The sequence below is a fragment of the Girardinichthys multiradiatus genome, chromosome 6, assembly GCF_021462225.1.
Source record: "Girardinichthys multiradiatus isolate DD_20200921_A chromosome 6, DD_fGirMul_XY1, whole genome shotgun sequence".
Taxonomy (NCBI): Eukaryota; Metazoa; Chordata; class Actinopteri; order Cyprinodontiformes; family Goodeidae; genus Girardinichthys; species Girardinichthys multiradiatus.
The window spans coordinates 3364242-3385870 of record NC_061799.1 but is presented as its reverse complement, the minus strand read 5'-3'; the positions used below and the strand labels follow the sequence as shown (position 1 = coordinate 3385870).

Sequence of the window (21629 nt, the reverse complement as noted above, 5' to 3'; positions counted from 1 at the left end):
CCCATGCTGCCCGAGATTTCATGCAAAATCGTGTTAAAGGAGGTTGGTTCATCTGTAGACAGTCCCACCGAGGCACAGATACCCATTGACCTAGTTCTGCTGAACTTAGTAGAGAAATCCTTAGTCCACCACGGCAGACACCTTGAAACCTCCACAAACACACCTGGCTTATAGCCTAAATACTGCAATTCGTTTATTCTTTTCTCCCTCTTTCCACATCTAGATAGTTTAGAGACAGGAGTCCTATTAAAACCCATCATCATCCGGAAGAGCCAATGGTTTAAGCCTAAACCTGTTTTAACCATTCGTTTTTAGATTACACACCGCATACAGGCAGTTAAGCGTTTACAGGTCAGGATTGATTCCCTCACATTCATTCCCCCACGGTTCATAGCACCGCCTTTGCCAACGACACAGCCAGGGTCCAGTGCCTAATAGAAGATGGATGAATAAGCTATGAACCATGATTTTGTTTTGTTCCTTTTATTTTTATATATACATATATATGTACAATATCTGTTATTGTTTCATTTTGTCTCAGGATTACCAAAGCTGATGACCAAAGAATGTAATGATGATATGAATGTATTGTCCTGTATTTTTCTCATTGAACAATGTAGAAAGGTATGAGTTTAGTCAGAGTTTAGTCCTGCCCAGGCTAACCTCTATCCTGCCCAGTCGTAGGTTTTGAGTAACACAGAGACAATTTTGTTTTGTTCTGCTTCGCCACGGATCACTGATTGTTCAGCAAAGGACAGAATGGTCCCAGTAGCTTCAAAGACTGCGATTCATCTCACCCTTTGAACCTAGGGGGGAATGTTGGACCACTTGTTTGCTGAGTATTGGATTATCTGCACGTTGTTGGACGTTACTGTGCCCCTCCAATGGCATCGGCCATTTTGTACCCAGGACAGCCCGCTCCTACATATCCCATCGAGCATTGCGACTGATATGACTGGGCGTCCCCAGTCTGACGTCACAGGGTGCTATATAGGAGGCGCCCATGTTTGAAAACTTGCCTTCCGCTAGAAATCGATCTGGTGATTGAAGCGCGTCACTTTAAGAGAAGAATTCTGTGCAGAGTTTCATTCATTCTCTCTCGTTGGACAACGAACCATTCATAACTGAAGTCTCTGGACTAAGAAGGCCAGAGATTTCACTTTGCCAATCGAAGACGTGAGTTAACACGTAACTGGAGACACGGAGTTTCGGAGAGACGAACCGCTACCGTGTTTCATTTTCAAGTGGACTTTGATGGTCAGATCATATTTTTCCTTTTTGTCAAGAAGACCAAAGGACAAAGACTGACCGTTCCCCTGAAGTTAATTGTGGACGCACATTAACTTAATCCCACTTTTCCTCGCTCGAATTCCCTCACTCGGAAGAAGACGACACAAGTAAAACCCATTTTTTTTATTTCTTTATTAGAAGGTCTGGGCAGGGTCAGAGGTTGTAGAAGCGATCAGAATCGCTGGTTAGGATCTCATGTGTTCTGAATAATATGTGCATGTAACCTTGCTTGTTGAAACTTTGATGTGTTATGTAATATCGGGACCCGCCGTGTCCTCGAGCTGTTTGTGTTTACTATCTGAACGCGGGTGCGTTGCAAGACTGGACTGTTAAGACGACCTCATGGTAAAATTCTCCATTTTACCTTTGTCTTCAATCTCACTGTGCTAGCTTGCCGCCAAAAGTTATCAATCCTTTGTGTTCAGGAGTAAAGGGGGAAGTTTTATGATGAGAAGATCATAAAAAAAGACTCTAAGCTGCGCTCCAAACCCCCACCAGTCATCACCACACCCCCCTTTCATATCCTCTCCCTTCGTCTGTAGTGCCATAAACTGCTGGTTGACTCAATACATACCCACTACCGTTTGTTGATTTTGCTTATTTAGATATGTTACCCCTCTGTGTGTAGAATTTTGCAGGTTGAGTAGGTGAAAATTAATAAATATTCACATAGATAAAGAAAGAGCGTTTGGTGTTTCATTGTGTGCAAAAGTGATGTGTCAGTCAAAATAAGGTTCAAGTTCCACCCGTTTCGGCAGAAACGGTCGATTAAACAGTGACATCTCCGGCAATAGTTATTAATTATTACGGAGTATTTAACGGTTGTAATTGTCAGAGGCGTTGAGGCACAATTACAACACCAGAAACCTCTCTGGTCTCGATTCGTAAATGAGGATTTTTGGTTAAGAAATTGATTTTGTCAGATTATGATTTGTAATTATAATTATTGATCAAGATTATTCAATCAATAATCATAAACCCAACAATTTATTAACAAAAATAAGTCAACTCAAAGTCAAACATATTTCAATCAACAAACTCTTTACTATGCTAAAACAATCCAACTAAACTACTAAGCAGAATTAAAGAATAAGGAAGACTAATGGACTATGTACAATATAAACAAGCTGATCAAAGATGGTTGAAAACCATGACCAAAAGAGTGATGCATCATTACCATGCAATGTTATTTATGTTTGAGAACCAAGGATTATCTTGAAGAATCTGGAAATGAAGTTAAGTTAGTCTTGGAACTAACTTAGGCAATAATCAGCATACTTTTAGACAACCATTCACAGTGCAAGATCAGATAAAATATTATTTTAATAAAATAATGTTTTAAGAATGATTTGCTGAATAAAACCAACCTTCTGGATGACCAATTCTCAACGATGTCTAATTAGCTGCCTTTATTTATTAAAATAATATTTAAAGAAATATTATCAAGGGAATATTTTGGAAAAGAGCCAAATCTTTCTGGAGAAATGGGGCTTAATGGTGTTTACTTAGTTATCAAATTTAGTAAAATAATGTTTAGGGAAATATTATTTACTAGATTGAAAGCTAACAACCTTTCTGGGTAAATATTATTTAGCAGCAAGCACATGTTCTTAGCTGTTGGCAGTGAAAGCTAACAAAAGAAGACGTTAACTTAGCCCCAGAATCAAACACACACCTTTAAAATACTGTTAATAAAAGGGTTAAAATGCATGAGCGCGGACGGCGCATTGTGATCAATCTTCTGTGTTAAAATCACCCCTTTAAATAAAGTTTGTCTTAACTTTAAAAACACACAAACACAGAACACAAAACTGAGCATGTGTGCTGCAGATAGCCTGCTAGCACCAAGATAGCTGAGTTCAACACAAACAAAACCAAACTTCATAAAATGAAAAATGTTCAGATCATAAATCTTTCTCTATTACTCTGCCCAAACCCTAACCTCGTATGAACCATGCTGAGGAGTTGTCCGGGCGACGAAACATCCACTTTGAACCAAGGTTAGGTTCAGCTAACCTCCGAAGCTGTTGGGGGGGGCGGCTCGCTGTCCGGCTGACCAAGCTGCACGTTACCACGGAGAAGTGGCCCCTGTTGTCCTCCTTTCAGACTGGGAAACTGCTCCACTCTGCTTCATAGAGACCGCGTCTCTGCAGGGAACTCTCTGGAACACAGATTGCGTCTGCAGGCCTCAGAGAGAAAGTCAAGCAATGCTTATACCTTAATTACCCCTTTTTATGAATGAATACCGGATACACATACAGTGATTCATTCGTACTTAACTTTTGCATATGATCAAATGATCGTATGACACCCTCGGATCCAGTTGAAGAGTTATGTCTGTTTGCCAGCAAAGAGACATTAGCGCGCTGTCTCTCTCTGTGCAGGTCCCTATGTGACCTGTGTAGAAGAGATCAGACCATTGGAAAGGTGGGGGTTTTATACGGCCAGTGGGATCATGGGAAGTCCGCTGTCCCCCCCCCCCTTTCCAGATTTTGAAAAGTGTCTCAGAGTTCATCTGCTTAGCTGTCTTTCTCTCCTGGATGAAGCTACCAAAGGAGCTATGACCATTAACATTTCCCTTTGCCTTCCCATAGAAAGTACTCTTGGATAAGTGCTTCTGTGTTCTTTTTATGTCTCTGCTCTGTTCTCTGAAACCCCCAGTCGGTTGTGGCAGATGGCCACTCACACTGAGCCTGGTTCTGGTTCTGTGGGAGGTTTCTTCCTGTTAAAAGAGAGTTTTCCTCTCCACTGTCACTACATGCATGCTCATTATGAGGGATTGCTGCAAAGTCAATGCAAGCAAATGTCCACTGTCTCTACATGCTCATCCAGGAGGAGTGAATGCTGCAAGTCACTGACTAGATTCAATCTACTGGGTTTCCTTAGATAGAAAGCCTTTTAACCAATTGGAATAATAAACTGAATCCAACTGCACTGTTCGATAGCTAGGATTAATTGGATTGTATATACCTGACTTGAAATCTGTATGATTTATAAAGTGCCTTTAGACGACATGTGTTGGCACTATAATTGCATTAAACAAGGCTGTTAATGATATGTTCTTTGTATTTAAAACTATTTAAAAAGCCCTGAAACTGTTTGCATGAAGAAGGTGAGGACAGTCTGATTGCAAAAGTTGATTAATATATCAAAACCTATGAGATAAACTCCTGTGAAATGTGCTGGATGTAAGAGGGATGTAAATTGATGAACTGCATGATTTCTGGAGAGTTAGATCAGCTTTTTAAGTATGATTAAGCTAAGCTGTGTTTTTGCTAAGATGAATGTTTTATTGCCCTGCGATGGACTGGCGGCCTGTACCCTGCCTCCCGCCCATAGACTGCTGGAGATAGGCACCAGCTTCCCCTCGATCCACTATGGATGAAGCGGTAGAAAATGACTGACTGACTGAATGTTTTATTATTGATTCAGACAGTGATTGGATATAAAAAACAATTGGGGATGGAATTCGTAGGTTAGCCTTTAATCCCTTATTTCTGGAGATTAAACATTACTTCAGCTCTGCCCCAAAGACCAATTTTTCTCAACAGTCTCAAATCCTATTCAGACCTAATAATCATATAGAAATACAAAAACTTAAAGTTTAATATTTTTAAATGCACTAAATGAATGTACTCAAAAAGTTTTCAGTGTGAGATTATGGTACTCCAAAAAAGATTCTTGCTTACACATATTTACCAGAGGTGCAAATACTACAGCCACATCCATCCATCCATCCATCCATCCATCCATCCATCGTCTACCGCTTATCCGGGGTCGGGTTGCGGGGGCTGCAGCCTAAGCAGAGAGACCCAGGCTTCCCTCTCCCCAGCCACTTGGGCCAGCTCGTCCGGGGGAATCCCAAGGCATTTCTAGGCCAGCCAAGAAACATAGTCCCTCCATCGTGTCCTGGGTCTTCCTCTGGGCCTCCTCCTGGTAGGACTTGCCCAGAACACCTCACCAAGGAGGCGTCCAGGAGGCATCCTAACCAGATGCCTGAGCCACCTCAACTGGCTCCTCTCGACGTGGAGAAGCATCGGCTCTACTCTGAGTCCCTGAGCCCAGGCACCCTGCGGAGGAAACTAATTTTGGCCATTTGTATCTGTGATCTCACCGGAAACGAGTCCGACTTACTGCCGGCAATGCGGACCAAGCTCTGACACCCCATACTCCCAGTGTACCCCCCACAAGGTTCCCCGAGGGACACAGTCGAATGCCTTATCCAAGTCCACAAAGCACATGCAGACTGGTTGGGTGAACTCCCATGAACCCTCCAGGACCCTGCTGAAGATGTATAGCTGGCCCAGTGTTCCACGGCCAGGACAAAAAACACACTGCTCTTCCTGAATCCAAGGTTTGACTATCCGACAGACCCTCCTCTCTCGAACCCCGGAATAGACCTTACCAGGGAGGCTTAAGAGTGTGACTCCCCTATAGTTGGAACACACTCTACGGTCCCCCTTTTTGAACAGGGGGACAACCACTTTGGTCTGCCAATCTAGTGGAACTGCCCCCGATGTCCATGCGATGCTGCAGAGTCGCGTTAACCAACACAACCCTACAACATCCAGAGCCTTAAGCTACTCCGGGCGAATCTCATCCACACCCGGGGCCTTATCACCGAGGAGCTTTTTAAGCACCTCGGTGACCTCGGCACCAGAGATTGGAGAGCCTGCCCCAAGGTCCCCATGCTCCTCTTACTCAGTGGAAGACGTGCCGGTGGGATTGAGGAGGTCTTCGAAGTACGGGTCCTTCTCAAAATATTAACATATTGTGATAAAGTTCATTATTTTTCATAATGTCATGATTATTGTAAATATGAATCTGAGAATATTATTTAATATTTAATATTAATATTTTAATATTTTACCAAATAATATTCCGGTCTGTTAAGGATTGTCCTGTGAATACCAGCCCCATTAAGGCGATGGTATTAGGACAGAATAGAAAGGTGTGAGACGAGCTCTGGCATTATTGAACAGCATAAACTCTGCACACATATGGAATGAATTCACACAATTTCTTAAAATACAAGAATTTATTAACAAAAATAAGCCAACTCAAAGTCAAACATACTTCAATCAACAAACTCTTTACTATACTAAAACAATCCAACTAAACTACCAAGCAGAATTAAAGAATATTGAAGACTAATGGGCTATGTATAATATAAACAAGTTGATTAAAGATGATTAGAAATCATGACCAAAAAGAGTGATGCAACATTACCATGCAATGTTTATGTTTGAGAACCAAGGATTATCTTGAAGAATCTGGAAGTGAAGTCAAGTTAGTTTTGGAACTAACTTAGAAAATAATCAGCAACATTTAGACAACCCTTCACAATGCAAGATCAGATTAAATATTATTTTAATTAAATAATGTTTTAAATAATTATCTGCTGAATAAAACCAACCTCCTGGATGACTAATTCTCAACGGTGTCTAATTAACTGCCTTTATTTATTAAAATAATATTTGAAGAAATATTATTGAGTATTTTGGAAAAGAGCCAAATGTTTCTGGAGAAATGGGGCTTAATGGTGTTTACTTTGTTATCAACTGTAGCAAATGATGTTCAGGGACTATTATTCACTAGCTTGAAAACTAACAACCTTTCTGTTGACTAGCCTTAATGCTAGCACACGTGTTCTTACCGGCTGGCCGTTGGGCTAACGAAGAAGCTCGCTAAAGTGCTAAGCTAGAAGATAGCTTAGCACCAGAATCAACACATACCTTTAAAATACCAGGGTTAAAATGCATAAGCGCGGACGGCGCGTTATGAGCAATGTTCTGGTTAAAACCACCCTTTAAATAAAGTTTATCTTAGCTTTAAAACATACAAAGAACACGGAACCGGCGCGTGCCGTAGCTAGCCTACTAGCGCTAAAGATTGCCAGGTTCCACAAAACATACTTCATAGAATGAAAACGTTCAGATTATTTCATCCTAACTGTTAATCTGTTAATCTGCCCAAACCCAACCTCTGACCATGGTGAGTACACGTTGTCCAAGGGCGATGACGTTCGAATAAACGTCTACAGTCAACAAGCGGTTGGTTTTCAGCTAACCTCTGCGTTCGCTCTGCAATAGCGTTAGCTCCGGAGGGCTGGGCGGCTGTTCGTTACCGTAACACGGTGGTGCAAGCCGTAGTCCGTCCTTGCGGCTCGGCTTGTAGAAACAGCTTCTCCACCGGGATCTCTCCTCGATACAGTTTTGCTTCTGTGGGGCCTCGAAGAGAAAATGTAAGCAACTCTTACACCTTAATTTCCCCGTTCATGAATGAAAATACCGGATACACAGACAGTATTTCATTCTACTTAACTTTGCATATGATCGATGATCGTATGGCTTCCTTGGATCCAGTTGAATTTATGTCTTTTTGCCAGTAAAAGACATCAGCGAGCTTTCCTCTCCTATCCGGTACCTCTGGAAGGCCGCGTGGAAGAGAAAGATTTGTGGAGAGGTGGGGGCTTTTATTTGGGTAATGGCGCCACAGGAAGTCCGCAGTTACCCCCTTTCCTGGCTGTGCTGGAAGAAGGTTAATGCACTTTATTTTGAAAAGTTCCAGGAAAGTATGTACCGGAGTTTTAGTGTTGAAACCCATGGCTGTGGTCCTAACATGATGAAAATTTAACATTCATATATTTTAGATTCATTGCACACTAACTGAAATATTTCAGGTCTTTTATTGTCTTAATACGGATGATTTTGGCATACAGCTCATGAAAACCCAAAATTCCTATCTCACAAAATTAGCATATTTCATCCGACCAATAAAAGAAAAGTGTTTTTAATACAAAAAACGTCAACCTTCAAATAAGCATGTACAGTTATGCACTCAATACTTGGTCGGGAATCCTTTGGCAGAAATTACTGCTTCAATGCGGCGTGGCATGGAGGCAATCAGCCTGTGGCACTGCTGAGGTCTTATGGAGGCCCAGGATGCTTCGATAGCGGCCTTTAGCTCATCCAGAGTGTTGGGTCTTGAGTCTCTCAACGTTCTCTTCACAATATCCCACAGATTCTCTATGGGGTTCAGGTCAGGAGAGTTGGCAGGCCAATTGAGCACAGTGATACCATGGTCAGTAAACCATTTACCAGTGGTTTTGGCACTGTGAGCAGGTGCCAGGTCGTGCTGAAAAATGAAATCTTCATCTCCATAAAGCTTTTCAGCAGATGGAAGCATGAAGTGCTCCAAAATCTCCTGATAGCTAGCTGCATTGACCCTGCCCTTGATAAAACACAGTGGACCAACACCAGCAGCTGACACGGCACCCCAGACCATCACTGACTGTGGGTACTTGACACTGGACTTCTGGCATTTTGGCATTTCCTTCTCCCCAGTCTTCCTCCAGACTCTGGCACCTTGATTTCCGAATGACATGCAGAATTTGCTTTCATCCGAAAAAAGTACTTTGGACCACTGAGCCAACAGTCCAGTGCTGCTTCTCTGTAGCCCAGGTCAGGCGCTTCTGCCGCTGTTTCTGGTTCAAAAGTGGCTTGACCTGGGGATTGCGGCACCTGTAGCCCATTTCCTGCACACGCCTGTGCACGGTGGCTCTGGATGTTTCTACTCCAGACTCAGTTCACTGCTTCCGCAGGTCCCCCAAGGTCTGGAATCGGCCCTTCTCCACAATCTTCCTCAGGGTCTGGTCACCTCTTCTCGTTGTGCAGCGTTTTCTGCCACACTTTTTCCTTCCCACAGACTTCCCACTGAGGTGCCTTGATACAGCACTCTGGGAACAGCCTATTCGTTCAGAAATTTCTTTCTGTGTCTTACCCTCTTGCTTGAGGGTGTCAATAGTGGCCTTCTGGACAGCAGTCAGGTCGGCAGTCTTACCCATGATTGGGGTTTTGAGTGATGAACCAGGCTGGGAGTTTTAAAGGCCTCAGGAATCTTTTGCAGGTGTTTAGAGTTAGCTCGTTGATTCAGATGATTAGGTTCATAGCTCGTTTAGAGACCCTTTTAATGATATGCTAATTTTGTGAGATAGGAATTTTGGGTTTTCATGAGCTGTATGCCAAAATCATCCGTATTAAGACAATAAAAGACCTGAAATATTTCAGTTAGTGTGCAATGAATCTAAAATATATGAATGTTAAATTTTCATCATGACATTATGGAAAATAATGAACTTTATCACAATATGCTAATATTTTGAGAAGGACCTGTACTCTGCCCACCGACCCACAATATCCCGAGTTGTGGTCAGCAGCACACCCTCCCCACTGTAAACAGATGGAGACGCCAGATGGTGGACCAGAATCGCCTCGAAGCCATACAGAAGTCGTTTTCAATGGCCTCTCCGAACTCGAGTGTCAAACCCAAGTTTTTGCCTCGGCTTTGGAAGGAGTTTTACCTCCTTTATCATCCTTCTCACAGTGTGTGGTGGCAGGATGAACTTGGCTCCAGAAAGGCTTGTCACAATTACACTTGTTTTAACATGCTGTGGCATGCATGTGTTTCTGACAAACAGCTGCCTCACTTGAATCAAATGCTCTCTTGACTTTTCCATTTTGATGAACAACTAAGCCTTTAGCGGTCTGTCTTACAGCAGATCTGAAGAAGCCTCTGACTGAATACACTCTGTTGTTGTACAACAGTCTCATGAAGAAGATACTCAGGGTTCTCCATAATGTTCTTCATTTTATGAAGAATACTTATATCTGCAATGATCTGCAGAGGCTCCAGAGGAGTCTCCAGAACAGAGCCAGCCTTCATTATCAGCTTGTTGAGCTTGTCCAACTAACTTGTCTTGTTAACCCAGCAGATGATGGCAGAAGAGATCACACTCTCCACAACAGGCTTATAGAAGATATGCAACATCTTGTTGCAAACACTGAAGGTCATAAGCTTCCTCATGAAGTATAGTCTGCTCTGTCCCTTCTAGTAGGTGGCTTCACAGTTGCATCTCTACTTCAGTCTGTTGAAGTGGTGAAATGGTGTTTGACCTATTCCTGTTTCTCTTAAAGTCTACAATAATCTCCTTTGTTTTATTAACATTCAAGATGAGATGATTGTTTCTACACCATGCCACCAAGAGGTCCACCAGCTCCCTGTACTCAACTTCTTGTCCATCTCTGATCCACCCCACAACTGCAGAATCATCCGAGTATTTCTGCAGATGACAGGAGTCTGTCTTGTACTAGATGTCTGAGGTGTACAGAGTGAAAAGGAATGGTGAGAGTACAGTCCCCTGTGGTGCTCCTGTGCTGCTGACTACCTGGTTAGACACACAACCCTTCAGTCTCACAAACTGTGGTGTGTTGGTCAGGTCGTCTTTGATCCAGGAGATTGTTGAGGCCTCCACAGAGTTTCTGACAAAGCAAATCAGTTTGAATTATGTTAAATGCACTGGAGAAATCAAAGAAAAGGATCCTGTCAGTGCTGCTGGCTTTGTCCAAATGACAGTGGGCTTGTTGAAGCAGGTGTATGAAGGAAGGTGGGATGTCTGTTAGGCTGTGAGCAGGAGAGGAGGATGCGGGCAGGAAATAGTAGGAAGTAGTAAAAGGAAGTGAAACCCTTGCAACCTCTGCTAGTTTTTTAAGGCGTAATCACGAGTTCTCCATAGAATTAAGTTCTGCCAAGTGTCCTGGCCATGGACCTAAAATGTAATGCTTTGATTGCTGGTTTTCACCACTTTCTTGGTGCATGTGCTCCATCATACTGGAAAAGCATGGTTATCACCAGATTGTTACTACTGAATCATAGGCACATTTACTTTTCTCCTCTGAAGTGTCCACTTTCATTGTGTCCCAAGCATTCCAAAGGGGACTTCATTGGAGGAAATCATTTTACCCTAGTCATATGTAGTCCAAACCTAGTAGCTTTCTGATATTTTAATTTATTTCAGACTGACTTGGCATTTGTTGAACTTTTTTTGGACAACCTGAGGTTTCCTTCTCTTCTTTTAAGTTGTTAATTATTTGATATATGAAGGTCTGCTCTTTCTGGGAGCAATATACCTGCCATCCTTGATATTGAAGTCCTTTTGAAGTAATGAGCTGATGACATCACACTTCCTTGGAGTTAATCATTGTTGGTAAAAGGAGACAGATTTAGAGCAAAGCTCCATGTTAAAGTAATCATTTTGCTCTTCTAATTTAGTCTGAATGACAGAGGCCCTGTCGTGGTTAACGCCTCCTAACAATGTGATCAGGGCATAAATCAGGTTCTATGTGATACATTTTCATTAACCGTTATTGACTTTGTCACACAGTTTGTCACACTTTGATCACACTTCATAACCTAGAGCAAGTGCAAATTGTCAAAATGATCAACTTAGTGCATTACCACTACCTTGTGATATTGTTTGCATTACATCATTACAAAACGATGCTTGGAAAGAGAATGGAAACAATAAGAAAATATTGAATGAATGTTAGGGAATGTTTTCTGGTTGGGTCATGGTGTTATAAAAGTTGGGTCATTTTAGCCTTGGTTCTAAAGTATTTACAGCCACTAAATGCATTTTGTCCAAAAGGAAACATCTGAGGTCCAGTTAAAGCTCTGTTGTAGCTGAGTATGGTCTCACAAGAGAAAGTAAGAAAGAATAATATATGGGGTTACTTGAAAAACCAACACAACACAGTAAACCACAAAGAAAACTGTCTGCTAATAATTTACAAGGTATTTTTTTATTAACTATGTGGTGCCTAACTTATTCATATTGTTAGGTCTGCTGTAAAACCCATACTTCTTCTAATATCAACTAATGTATTTGCCAATAATACATAACTTGTGTTTTAGACACACAGAGTGCACAAGGATTAAATCAATGCTTAACAAAACATGAAACATACCTTAGTAATCAGTACCCAGAGTTGTGTACCACACTCCAACCTGGACCATTAGAGGCAATTTACAAAACCCCTTGTAGCAAAATAAAATCAGTGTAACTAAGCTGCTGCTAAATGTGCTAAAGATCCAGTACAGTAGACCTTTGCTGTTCTTGATTCAGTGGGGCAATATGCATGACCACATAAGCAAGTGGTGAGCATTTTGTGAGGAATCAAAACATAAAATTTTCCTTTCAGAGCTGACTTCTAAAATGTTCTTCAAGTGTGTTGTGGCATCAGTTGATGAAAGATCCAAATTGGTATTAGATTATTGGTGAGGCTCATGTAGACTGGTTAATCTGATAATCTAATAATGATTTAAAATTAGAGGATGGCTTGAAAAGCTCAAAATCAAACTCAATCTAGCGAAAGCTGTGTCAGGATAAAATCACCTTGGCCAAGTGGAGACCCGACACAATGTTTACCACCCCACAGTGCAGAAAGCTTGCGTGTTCATGCCGAACAATGTTTTTTAAGTCAAGTCAAGTTTATTTATATTGCGCTTTTCAGCAACAAGGCACTCAAAGCGCTGTACATGAGGAAAAACATTACAATGGTACAGAAAATCAACCACAGAAAAACAAATCAAATGACATTAATAATCCTTGGGAGTTTACTGGTAAGAGCTGGTTCTAATCCAATCTTTCTAATAGAGGTAATTAGATCATTAAGTCTTCTGTGGTAAGGAATTCATCCTGTGCTAGAAGAAAATGATCATATTAATCCTTGAGGTCGCTGGTGTGAGGCAGTTGTGGTCCCATTATTCAAATAAGCTGGGTCACTGGTATAGAACAGTTTTAGTCTAAACTTTTTAAATACTAATAATGTTTGGCTGTCACTGGTATGTTATAGTTGTAATACAATCCTTTTAAGAAATCTAAAATTATCTGGTCATTGGTGTAAAAACAGCTTTAGTCCAAATTTTCAAATACTAATAATATTTGGCTTTCGCTGGTAATCCTTCTGAGAAATCTGAAAATCTATGAAAAGTAATGAAATCACACATTTAGGTAGATGAGAAAAGAGACCATATTAGGTAAGAAGAGGGAAAAAAATCATATTTCATACTTTATCCTTAGCAGGATACAGTTTGAGATTGAAAAAAAACCTCAGCACCAGGAAGCAACATGTATGCAAAACAACATCATGCAGGGGATCTGGTGAATGCGGTGTGAAGGGTGCATATGCTTATCTTGAGCATGTGTGTGTGCATGTGAGTGTGTGCAAAGTAAGTCCGTGAAGCACTGTCACAGAGGCCATTGTCCTTGATGGTATGTTGGAATGTTCATCAACCGGCCACACAGTTCTGAGCAGCTCCACAGATGTCCTCAGGGAAGGGAGGAGGCAGAGGGAGCAGAGCATCATGTTTACATAACTTCCAGGAGAAGTTGAAGATAGCTAACCATCAAGGCCGTGCAGGGGAGCCAGATTCAGAAAAACAACAATTATTTGGGTTAGGCTGACTCTTAATTTTCCGTCAGCCTTGAGAGTCTCGCTTGTGCTTCTCAATGGCGAATCCAAACAGCCAAATTCCAGGTCCTTTTCACCAGTTCTGAGCGAACAATTTTCTCCAAGATTTATCCCATTTCACCGCTGAGTCCAGGAACCGCAACCTGCCCGTGTAAGGATCACATCCAGTCTGCGATTCAGCTCACGTAACATCTCAGTCTGAGTGTTGATCGCTCTACAGATCCCATCACACATGCCAGGCAGCCTTACAATGGCCAGAACAGCTGCCGACATTTTTCGAATTTCTCGATATGCCAGGTAACCAGCAACTCCAAAAAGCAGAAATCCTGTTATCAAACATCCAATTGTGTAAACATCTTCGACATTCTTGACTGACGATATCGACAGATACACAATCCTCCACTTCTGCCAGGAGTCCATTGTGTATCCGGAGAAAAATGTCCCGTCTGGACAAGAGGGTTCCCCTTCACCCTGTCTTCTCGAGAAAATGTGATCAATTGCATTGAGAGACCAGCTGACCAAATCCATAACTCAGAATTTTGGAAGATACGCAAAAAGAGGCTCCAAAAAGAAAGACAAGACACAGGGCTGAAGTAGGGCAGATATGGGAGGGGTGCGGGAGACAGAGAAAAGGGTCCTCCTCCACCGAGAGCAGAAAGAAAAAAAAATAATAAATAGATTACACTGTATGGATGTTCACATATATTTGTTGTCTGTCCTTGTATACGTCTTGTTATCTTTCACTATAAACCTTCTACTTTCTCTCCAGTAATTTCTTTCTTTAATTTTCAGGTATTATCTCCCTGGCCATCTTGACAGTGTTGTGCATCATGGTGTTCATGATTCGCCATGTGTTCCGTCACAAGGGCTCATACCACACTAATGAGGCCAAGGGAGCAGAGTCAGCAAACTGTGCCGATGCAGCCATTATTGTCAATGACCCGGCCTTCACTGAAACAATTGATGAGAGCAAGAAAGAGTGGTTCATCTGAAGCTTGGAAACTTCACATAGAGAGATGTGTAGTGTTTTTAAGCTTTTCGAGTATGTAGGAAGTGGCCACCTGTGGAACCTCAAGGATGTATGAGCCTTTATTTAAAAAAACAAATTGTGGACAACATACACTATGGGAATAGAGAGATAGTATTATGGCACAAAAGCACAGCACGTCCTACCAGAGCCTGTCTTAACTCAGAATGGTTTTGGGCAAATTTCTTCTAAAGGGGACAATGCAACAAAGTAAAAACCTTTACAGGATAGTGCCATAAAATCAAAGAATGAACATATCTTAGTGCATGCAATTTTGGATTTTTTTTTATCATTCTAAAAGTACATTTTTGTTGAATGTCTTTTAGTCAAGTTTAGTTTTTTTTTTTATTTTTATGTTTTTATCTTTACATTCACCTTATTTATATATTTATTTATTTATCTTACTTTTATTTAATATTTGATCTTCATCAAATTTGGCACTGGTTGTATCCATTATTTCGCCACAAGAAGCCCATATTTGTAACCCCTATTTGAGTTTTAACTTTTAGTTTTTACCATATTTAAAGACTTAAGCTTTGATTAAACAAATGATTTGTGTGTACAATCTGGCCTGCCTCTGTGTAGACATGATGAAGCTTTGACTGTCTTTACAACAATTAGGCTGTCGACCTTTTTCATTCTTGCATTTTCCATTATAGACAGTATTGGCTCTTGTAGTTGTTGTTTTTAAAATTCAAGCTGAGTCCTATTAGGTCAAACATTTTCTTAAGAATATGCTTTTTTCAACATCCATCCTTCCATCCATCCATTTTCTATATCCACTTCTTCCATACAGGTTCGTGGGGTAGCTGGTGCCTATCTCCAGCGGTCTACGGGCGAGAGGCGGGGTACAACCTGGCAACCTGGACAGGCAGCCAGTGCTTTTGTCTATACTAATATATAATTAGGTATTTTTGTGTTTTTTCTTATGTTGCCAATCTTGATTTACCTTTTTAAGGCACATGAAAAGTCTTGACTGTACTACATTTTGGATGGTCAGATGGTCTTAAAGAATTCCTTTAAAAGGACTTGTGTAGCATCCGTCTCTTAAAAGCAGATATTTCCTGCGTTTTTGCAAAGGAATGTTTATTACTTACATGTTTAGCTCTACCTTAATCCCTGACATTTGATTGTATTTGATCTTAATGCATTTGTATTCATTTGATTGTGTTGCTGTGAAATCGTATGCTGTCTGACACTGACTTACGCTATGTTTTTGTTTATGAGCCACTGTAGAACCACATAGTTTTCTTCATGTTCCATGGATAAAAAATTGCTTGAATATTTGGTTTGGTGGTTTCCTTATTTTTTTGCTGTGTAGAAAAGGCCTTGCTTCCTCGTTAAAGGTGGTGAGTTCAGTTTTAAACATTTGATTTGATTTTTAATCAGATTCACACAGTCCTCTATAATCAGAATTCCTACACAGTTTAGAAAAGTTTATTTCAGGATTTTCCACATCTGGTAAAGTATAGAAATTGCAGACAGTATGGAACAATCCTTATATTTCCAGACTTATTTTCCTTCTTCCACCATCCCTCTTCCTGCCTCCCTTATGCCCTTCCTTCTTTGCTTCCCTTTTCCTTGCTCATGTCCTTTCATCATTGTTTTCCTCCTTCCTTTGATTCTTCCTTGTTCCCTTCTTTCTTTCTTTCTTTTGTCCTACAATTTTCCTTAGTGTAGAGTCTCAGCTATCCATAACATGGCAATCCTAAAAGCTTAAGTAGAAGGCAACTGGACTTCTTCTCTTGTTTCCTGAAGACACTTCATGTCTCATCCAAAAGGTTTTTACAGTTCTAAACATGGTTGGAAGAACAGGCCCATACGTTGTAGTCAGAACAATCACACTAATCAGAATCAGCTTTATTGCCAAGTTCGTACATACAAACAAGGAATTTGACTCCGGTACACCTTGCTCTTTGGTTTTGTTTTTGTATTACAGAATATACATATTTACAATGTACATTATACACATATATAATAAAAAGGTGCATTTGCAACATCTGTATGCTGTTGTTTTGTACTCTATTGAATGTTCATCAGAGAAACAGCCTGGGGGAAGAAACTGTCTCTGTGGTGGCTGGTTTTAGTAAACAGTGCTCTGTAGCGCCACCTGAAGGTAAAGCTTTGAACAGTTTATGTGCAGGGTGTGTGGGGTCTGCAGAGATTTTAGCAGCTCTTTTCCTGACCCTAGACCTGTATAAGTCTTGGATGGAGGGAAGGTCAGCCCTAATTGGGCCATTATTCTGGTTTAATTGTCTTGACTACAAATTACGGGGTTGTTACTTCCAACCATGCTTACAACTGAAGAAGCCTTTTGGATGAGATGCAAAACATCTTAGTTAAATACCAGACATAACAAGAAAATGGAAAATTGTGAACATAATGGCAGGGATTCAATTAAATTGAGTTTATATAGCGCCAATTCACAACACGTCATCTCAATGCACTTAACAAAGTCAATTCAATCGAATCATACAGATAATAATTCAGGTACATACATTCCAATTAATCCTGACTATCAAACTGTGCAGTCAGATTCAGTTTGTTATTCAAATGGGTAAAAAGTTGTTCTATCATAGGAAATCCAGCAGATTGCATCGTGTCAGTGACTTGCAGCAGCAGTCCCTCATACTGCATGCATGTACCAAAAGTTGAAAGGAAAAAATCCCTTTTAAGAGTAAGAAACCTCCAGCTGAACCAGAACCAGGTTCAGTTTGAGCGGCCATCTGCCACAACTGACTGGAGGTTTGAGATAACAGAGCAGACAGAAAAAGAACATCGAAGCACTGATCTGATCCAGGAGTACTTTCTATGGGAAAGAAAAGAGAAACATTAATGGTTATAACTCCTTTAGTGGCTTCATCTAGGAGAGAAAGACAGCTAAGCAGATGAACTCTGAGTCAGTTTTTAAGTTTACAGTAAGAAAGAGAACACATACAGTTAGTCACAGTAGAAGCTCAGCCAGTAGCTATGTCTAGGAGAGAAAGGGTTAAACACTGAAAGACAGGGCCAAGTGTATCATCTGTAGAAGGTGAGCATTAAGTTGTTGGCAGCAGCAGCTCAGTCAATTTCCCTTCCAGGAAGGTGCCACAGCTAAACACAGAGCTAGGTCAGATGTAGCTTCTAGAAAGAGAAAAAACAGAGAGAGAGCATAAAGTTAAAAGCTGAAATAACAGCAAATATCGCAAAACTGGAGAGTAGTATGAGAATGTAGCAGAGAGAATGAAAGTGATCCTTTCTCCAGCAGCCTTACCTTAGCAGCATAACTACAGAGATAGCTCAGGATAACCTAAGCCACTCTAACTATAAGCTTTATCAAAAAGGAAAGTTTTAAGCCTAGCCTTAAAAGTAGACAGGGTGCCTCACGGACTAAAATTGGGAGCTGGTTCCACAGGAGAGGAGCCTGATAACTACAGTGCCTTGTGAAAGCACTCTGCCCCCTTGAACTTTTCAACTTCTTGCCACATTTCAGGCTTCAAACATAAAGATATAAAATTCAAATGTTTTATGAAGAATCAACAACAAGTGGGACACAATCGTGAAGTGGAATGACATTTATTGGATGTGTCAAACTTTTTTAACAAATAAAAAACTGAAAAGTGGGGTGTGCAATATTATTCGGCCCCTTTACTTTCAGTGCAGCAAACTCACTCCAGAGGTTCAGTGAGGATCTCTGAATGATCCAATGTTGTCCCAAATGACTGATAAATAGAATCCACCTGTGTGTAATCAAGTCTCCGTATAAATGCTCCTGCTCTGCGATAGTCTCAGGGTTCTGTTCAAAGCGGTCATGAAGACCAAGGAACACACCAGGCAGGTCTGAGATACTGTTGTGGAGAAGTTTAAAGCCGGATTTGGATACAAAAAAGATTTCAAAAGCTTTAAACATCCCATGGAGCACTGTGCAAGCAATCATACTGAAATGGATGGAGTATCAGACCACTGCAAATCTACCAAGACCCGGCCGTCCCTGTAAACTTTCATCTCGAACAAGGAGAAGACTGATCAGAGATGCAGCAAAGAGGCCCATGATCACTCTGGATGAACTGCAGAGATCTACAGCTGAGGTGGGAGAGTCTGTCCATAGGACAACAATCAGTTGTACACTGCACAAATCTGGCCTTTATGGAAGAGTGGCAAGAAGAAAGCCTTTTCTCAAAGATATCCATAAAAAGTCTTATTTAAAGTTTGCCACAAGCCACCTGGGAGACACACCAAACATGTGGAAGAAGGTGCTCTGGTCAGATGAAACCAAAATCGAACTGTTTGGCCACAATGCAAAACGATATGTTTGGCGTAAAAGCAACACAGCTCATCACCCTGAACACACCAACCCCACTGTCAAACATGGTGGTGGCAGCATCATGGTTTGGGCCTGCTTTTCGTCAGCAGGGACAGGGAAGATGGTCAAAATTGATGGGAAGATGGATGGGGCCAAATACAGGACCATTCTGGAAGAAAACCTGTTGGAGTCTGCAAGAGGACTGAGACTGGGACAGAGATTTATCTTCCAACAAGACAATGATCCAAAACATAAAGTCAAATCTACAATGGAATGGTTCACAGATAAACGTATCCAGGTGTTGGAATGGCCAAGTCAAAGTCCAGACCTGAATCCAATCGAGAATTTGTGGAAAGAGCTGAAGACTGCTGTTCACGAACGCTCTCCATCCAACCTCACTGAGCTCCAGCTGTTTTGCAAGGAAGAATGGGCACGAATTTCAGTCTCTCGATGTGCAAAACTGATAGACACATACCCCAAGCGACTTGCAGCTGTAATTGCAGCAAAGGGTGCCGCTACAAAGTATTAATGCAAGGGGGCTGAATAATATTGCACGCCCCACGTTTCAGTTTTTTTTTTGTTAAATAGGTTTGACACATCCAATAAATTTCATTCCACTTCATGATTGTGTCCCACTTGTCGTTGATTCTTCACAAAAAATTTGAATTTTATATATTTATGTTTGAACCCTGAATTGTGGCCAGAGGTTGAAAAGTTCAAGGGGGCCGAGTACTTTCGCAAGGCACTGTACATGATCTGCCTCCCATTCTACTTCTAGAGACTCTAGGAACCACCAGCAAACCTGCAGTCTGAGAACAAAGTGCTCTGTTAGGAATATATGGAAAAATTAGATCTCTGATGTATGATAGAGCTAGATCATTAAGGGCTTTATATGTGAGAAGGAAATCTTTAGATTATATTCTGGATATAACAGGGAGCCAATGAGGAGAAGCTAAAGGATCATCAAAAGGAGTCATTTGAGGTGGTTTGGTTCAGCTTGCCTCTTGGGTTCCTCCTTTTGGAGGTTTTCCAGCCAGGTCCCACAGGAAGGAGATCTTGGGACTATTCTCTTCTGGCCTTGGAAAACCTTGGAACCTAGAGTGAGCAGAATGTTGATGGGCAGAGGGATGTCTCAGTTTCTCAACCAACTACTAAGTCATGGATGGATGCAGACTGCTCAGAAATGTTCTGATGGGAGAAGTTTTCATCCCTCTCTGTCACTGTTACATCCCCCAAAGTGGATGTTTTTTATATGAAGTAATGCCTATGTTTTGTTATATCCCCCGCCGCCTGGATTAGGTGCTGTTTCCTGGGTTTCCAGCCAATCATCATTAGCAGTGCTCTTTTAAGGCCTGTGAAGCTGCACTTCTGAGCCTTTTGACCATTTGACTGCCATCCACCCTATATTGTTTGTGCAGACTTAAATGCCTTCTGTTGACTAATGTAAGCTTTGGACAGTCTGTGTTTGTAGGGCAGAGCTGCCTTTTCTTTAATCTCAGTTTTCTCCTGTTTATGATAATTTCCTTCTATAGAAGTCTAACAGTGATAAAAATCCCCAAAATAATGTTTTTTAATAAATTGTTATATTTGATCATTTGAATTAAATTGGAAATATATACTCTACCGTTCGAAAGTTTTAGATGCACTTTCTCACTTAATGGGTCTTTTTATTTTAATAACGTTTTACATCGTACATTCTCACCAAAGGCATCAAAACTATGAATGAACACACATGGAATTATGTAGTAAAGAAAAGTGTGAAATAACTTTAAACAGTTTTATATTTTAGATTCTTTAAAAAAGCCACCCTTTGCTTGATTACTGATTTGCTCTCTTGGCGTTCTCTCCATGAGCTTCATGAGGAGGACACCTGAAATGGTTTTCCAAAGAGTCTTGAAAGAGCTTCCCTGAGATTCATTAAGAGATGGCCAAAGAATAATATTTCAGTCATCACAGCAAAGAGGGGCTACTTTAAGGAATCTAAAAAGAAACACACATTTAAAATTATTTTGCAATTTGTTGTTTGGTACAAAATTCCATATGTGTTCATTCACAGCTGTTCACCTCCAGCCAGGCTGGTAACGTCAATCTAGAGCAGCAAGTTAACCAAGCAGCGCAGCCAATAACGTTTATCAGCCTCCATACATTCCCTATCGGATTTGTTCGAATTATTACTTCCACTAGAAAAGATAGACAACATGTTTCTGGCAAAAACTCCTCTCTCTGCCTGTTTCCCACCAAGACTTTACTGGAGCAGCTAAATAAAGTCAAAGTCAGAAGTTGCCAGCGGCCAATCCATTTCTGTGTTTGGGATGGGGTAGTTCTACCCCACTTCTGCAAGGACAACTGGAAAGAAAAAAAACTAGAAACGGTTATATGTAATTTAAATATTAAGTTACATAAACTTACCCCTCTACCCTGGGCCTATGACAATTAATCAGCTGATGATTTGAATGTTTCTTCTCTAATCACTTGCAGAGTTCGCTTTAAGTTGTTCATGTTTGTTTATATCTTATTAATTAATTAATCATGACATTATTTTGATTACTAATAGGTTATTATTGATTCTTTTACTAGGTCTAGGTACAATATAAGTATTCAGTGTCCAACGAAAGCGTGCATTTTGTGATTGTGAGTATAAATACTCTTACTCGTACTCGTCGTCTTCCGCTTATCCGGGACCGGGTCGCGGGGGCAGCAGACTCAGCAGATACGCCCA

The 21629-nt window shown here is 40.9% G+C and overlaps 1 protein-coding gene across 1 annotated transcript in view; it reads left to right on the top strand.

Annotated features, from left to right (window-relative positions):
* LOC124870104 (contactin-associated protein-like 2) overlaps positions 1-15910 on the top strand; it is a 139185-nt gene extending 123275 nt beyond the window's left edge. Inside the window, exon 25 of the mRNA XM_047368598.1 lies at positions 14394-15910. Within this exon, the coding sequence (XP_047224554.1) occupies positions 14394-14593 (200 nt within the window). The 3' untranslated portion in view covers positions 14594-15910. The remainder of the gene's footprint in view (positions 1-14393) is intronic.
* The last annotated feature ends 5719 nt before the right edge of the window (positions 15911-21629 follow it).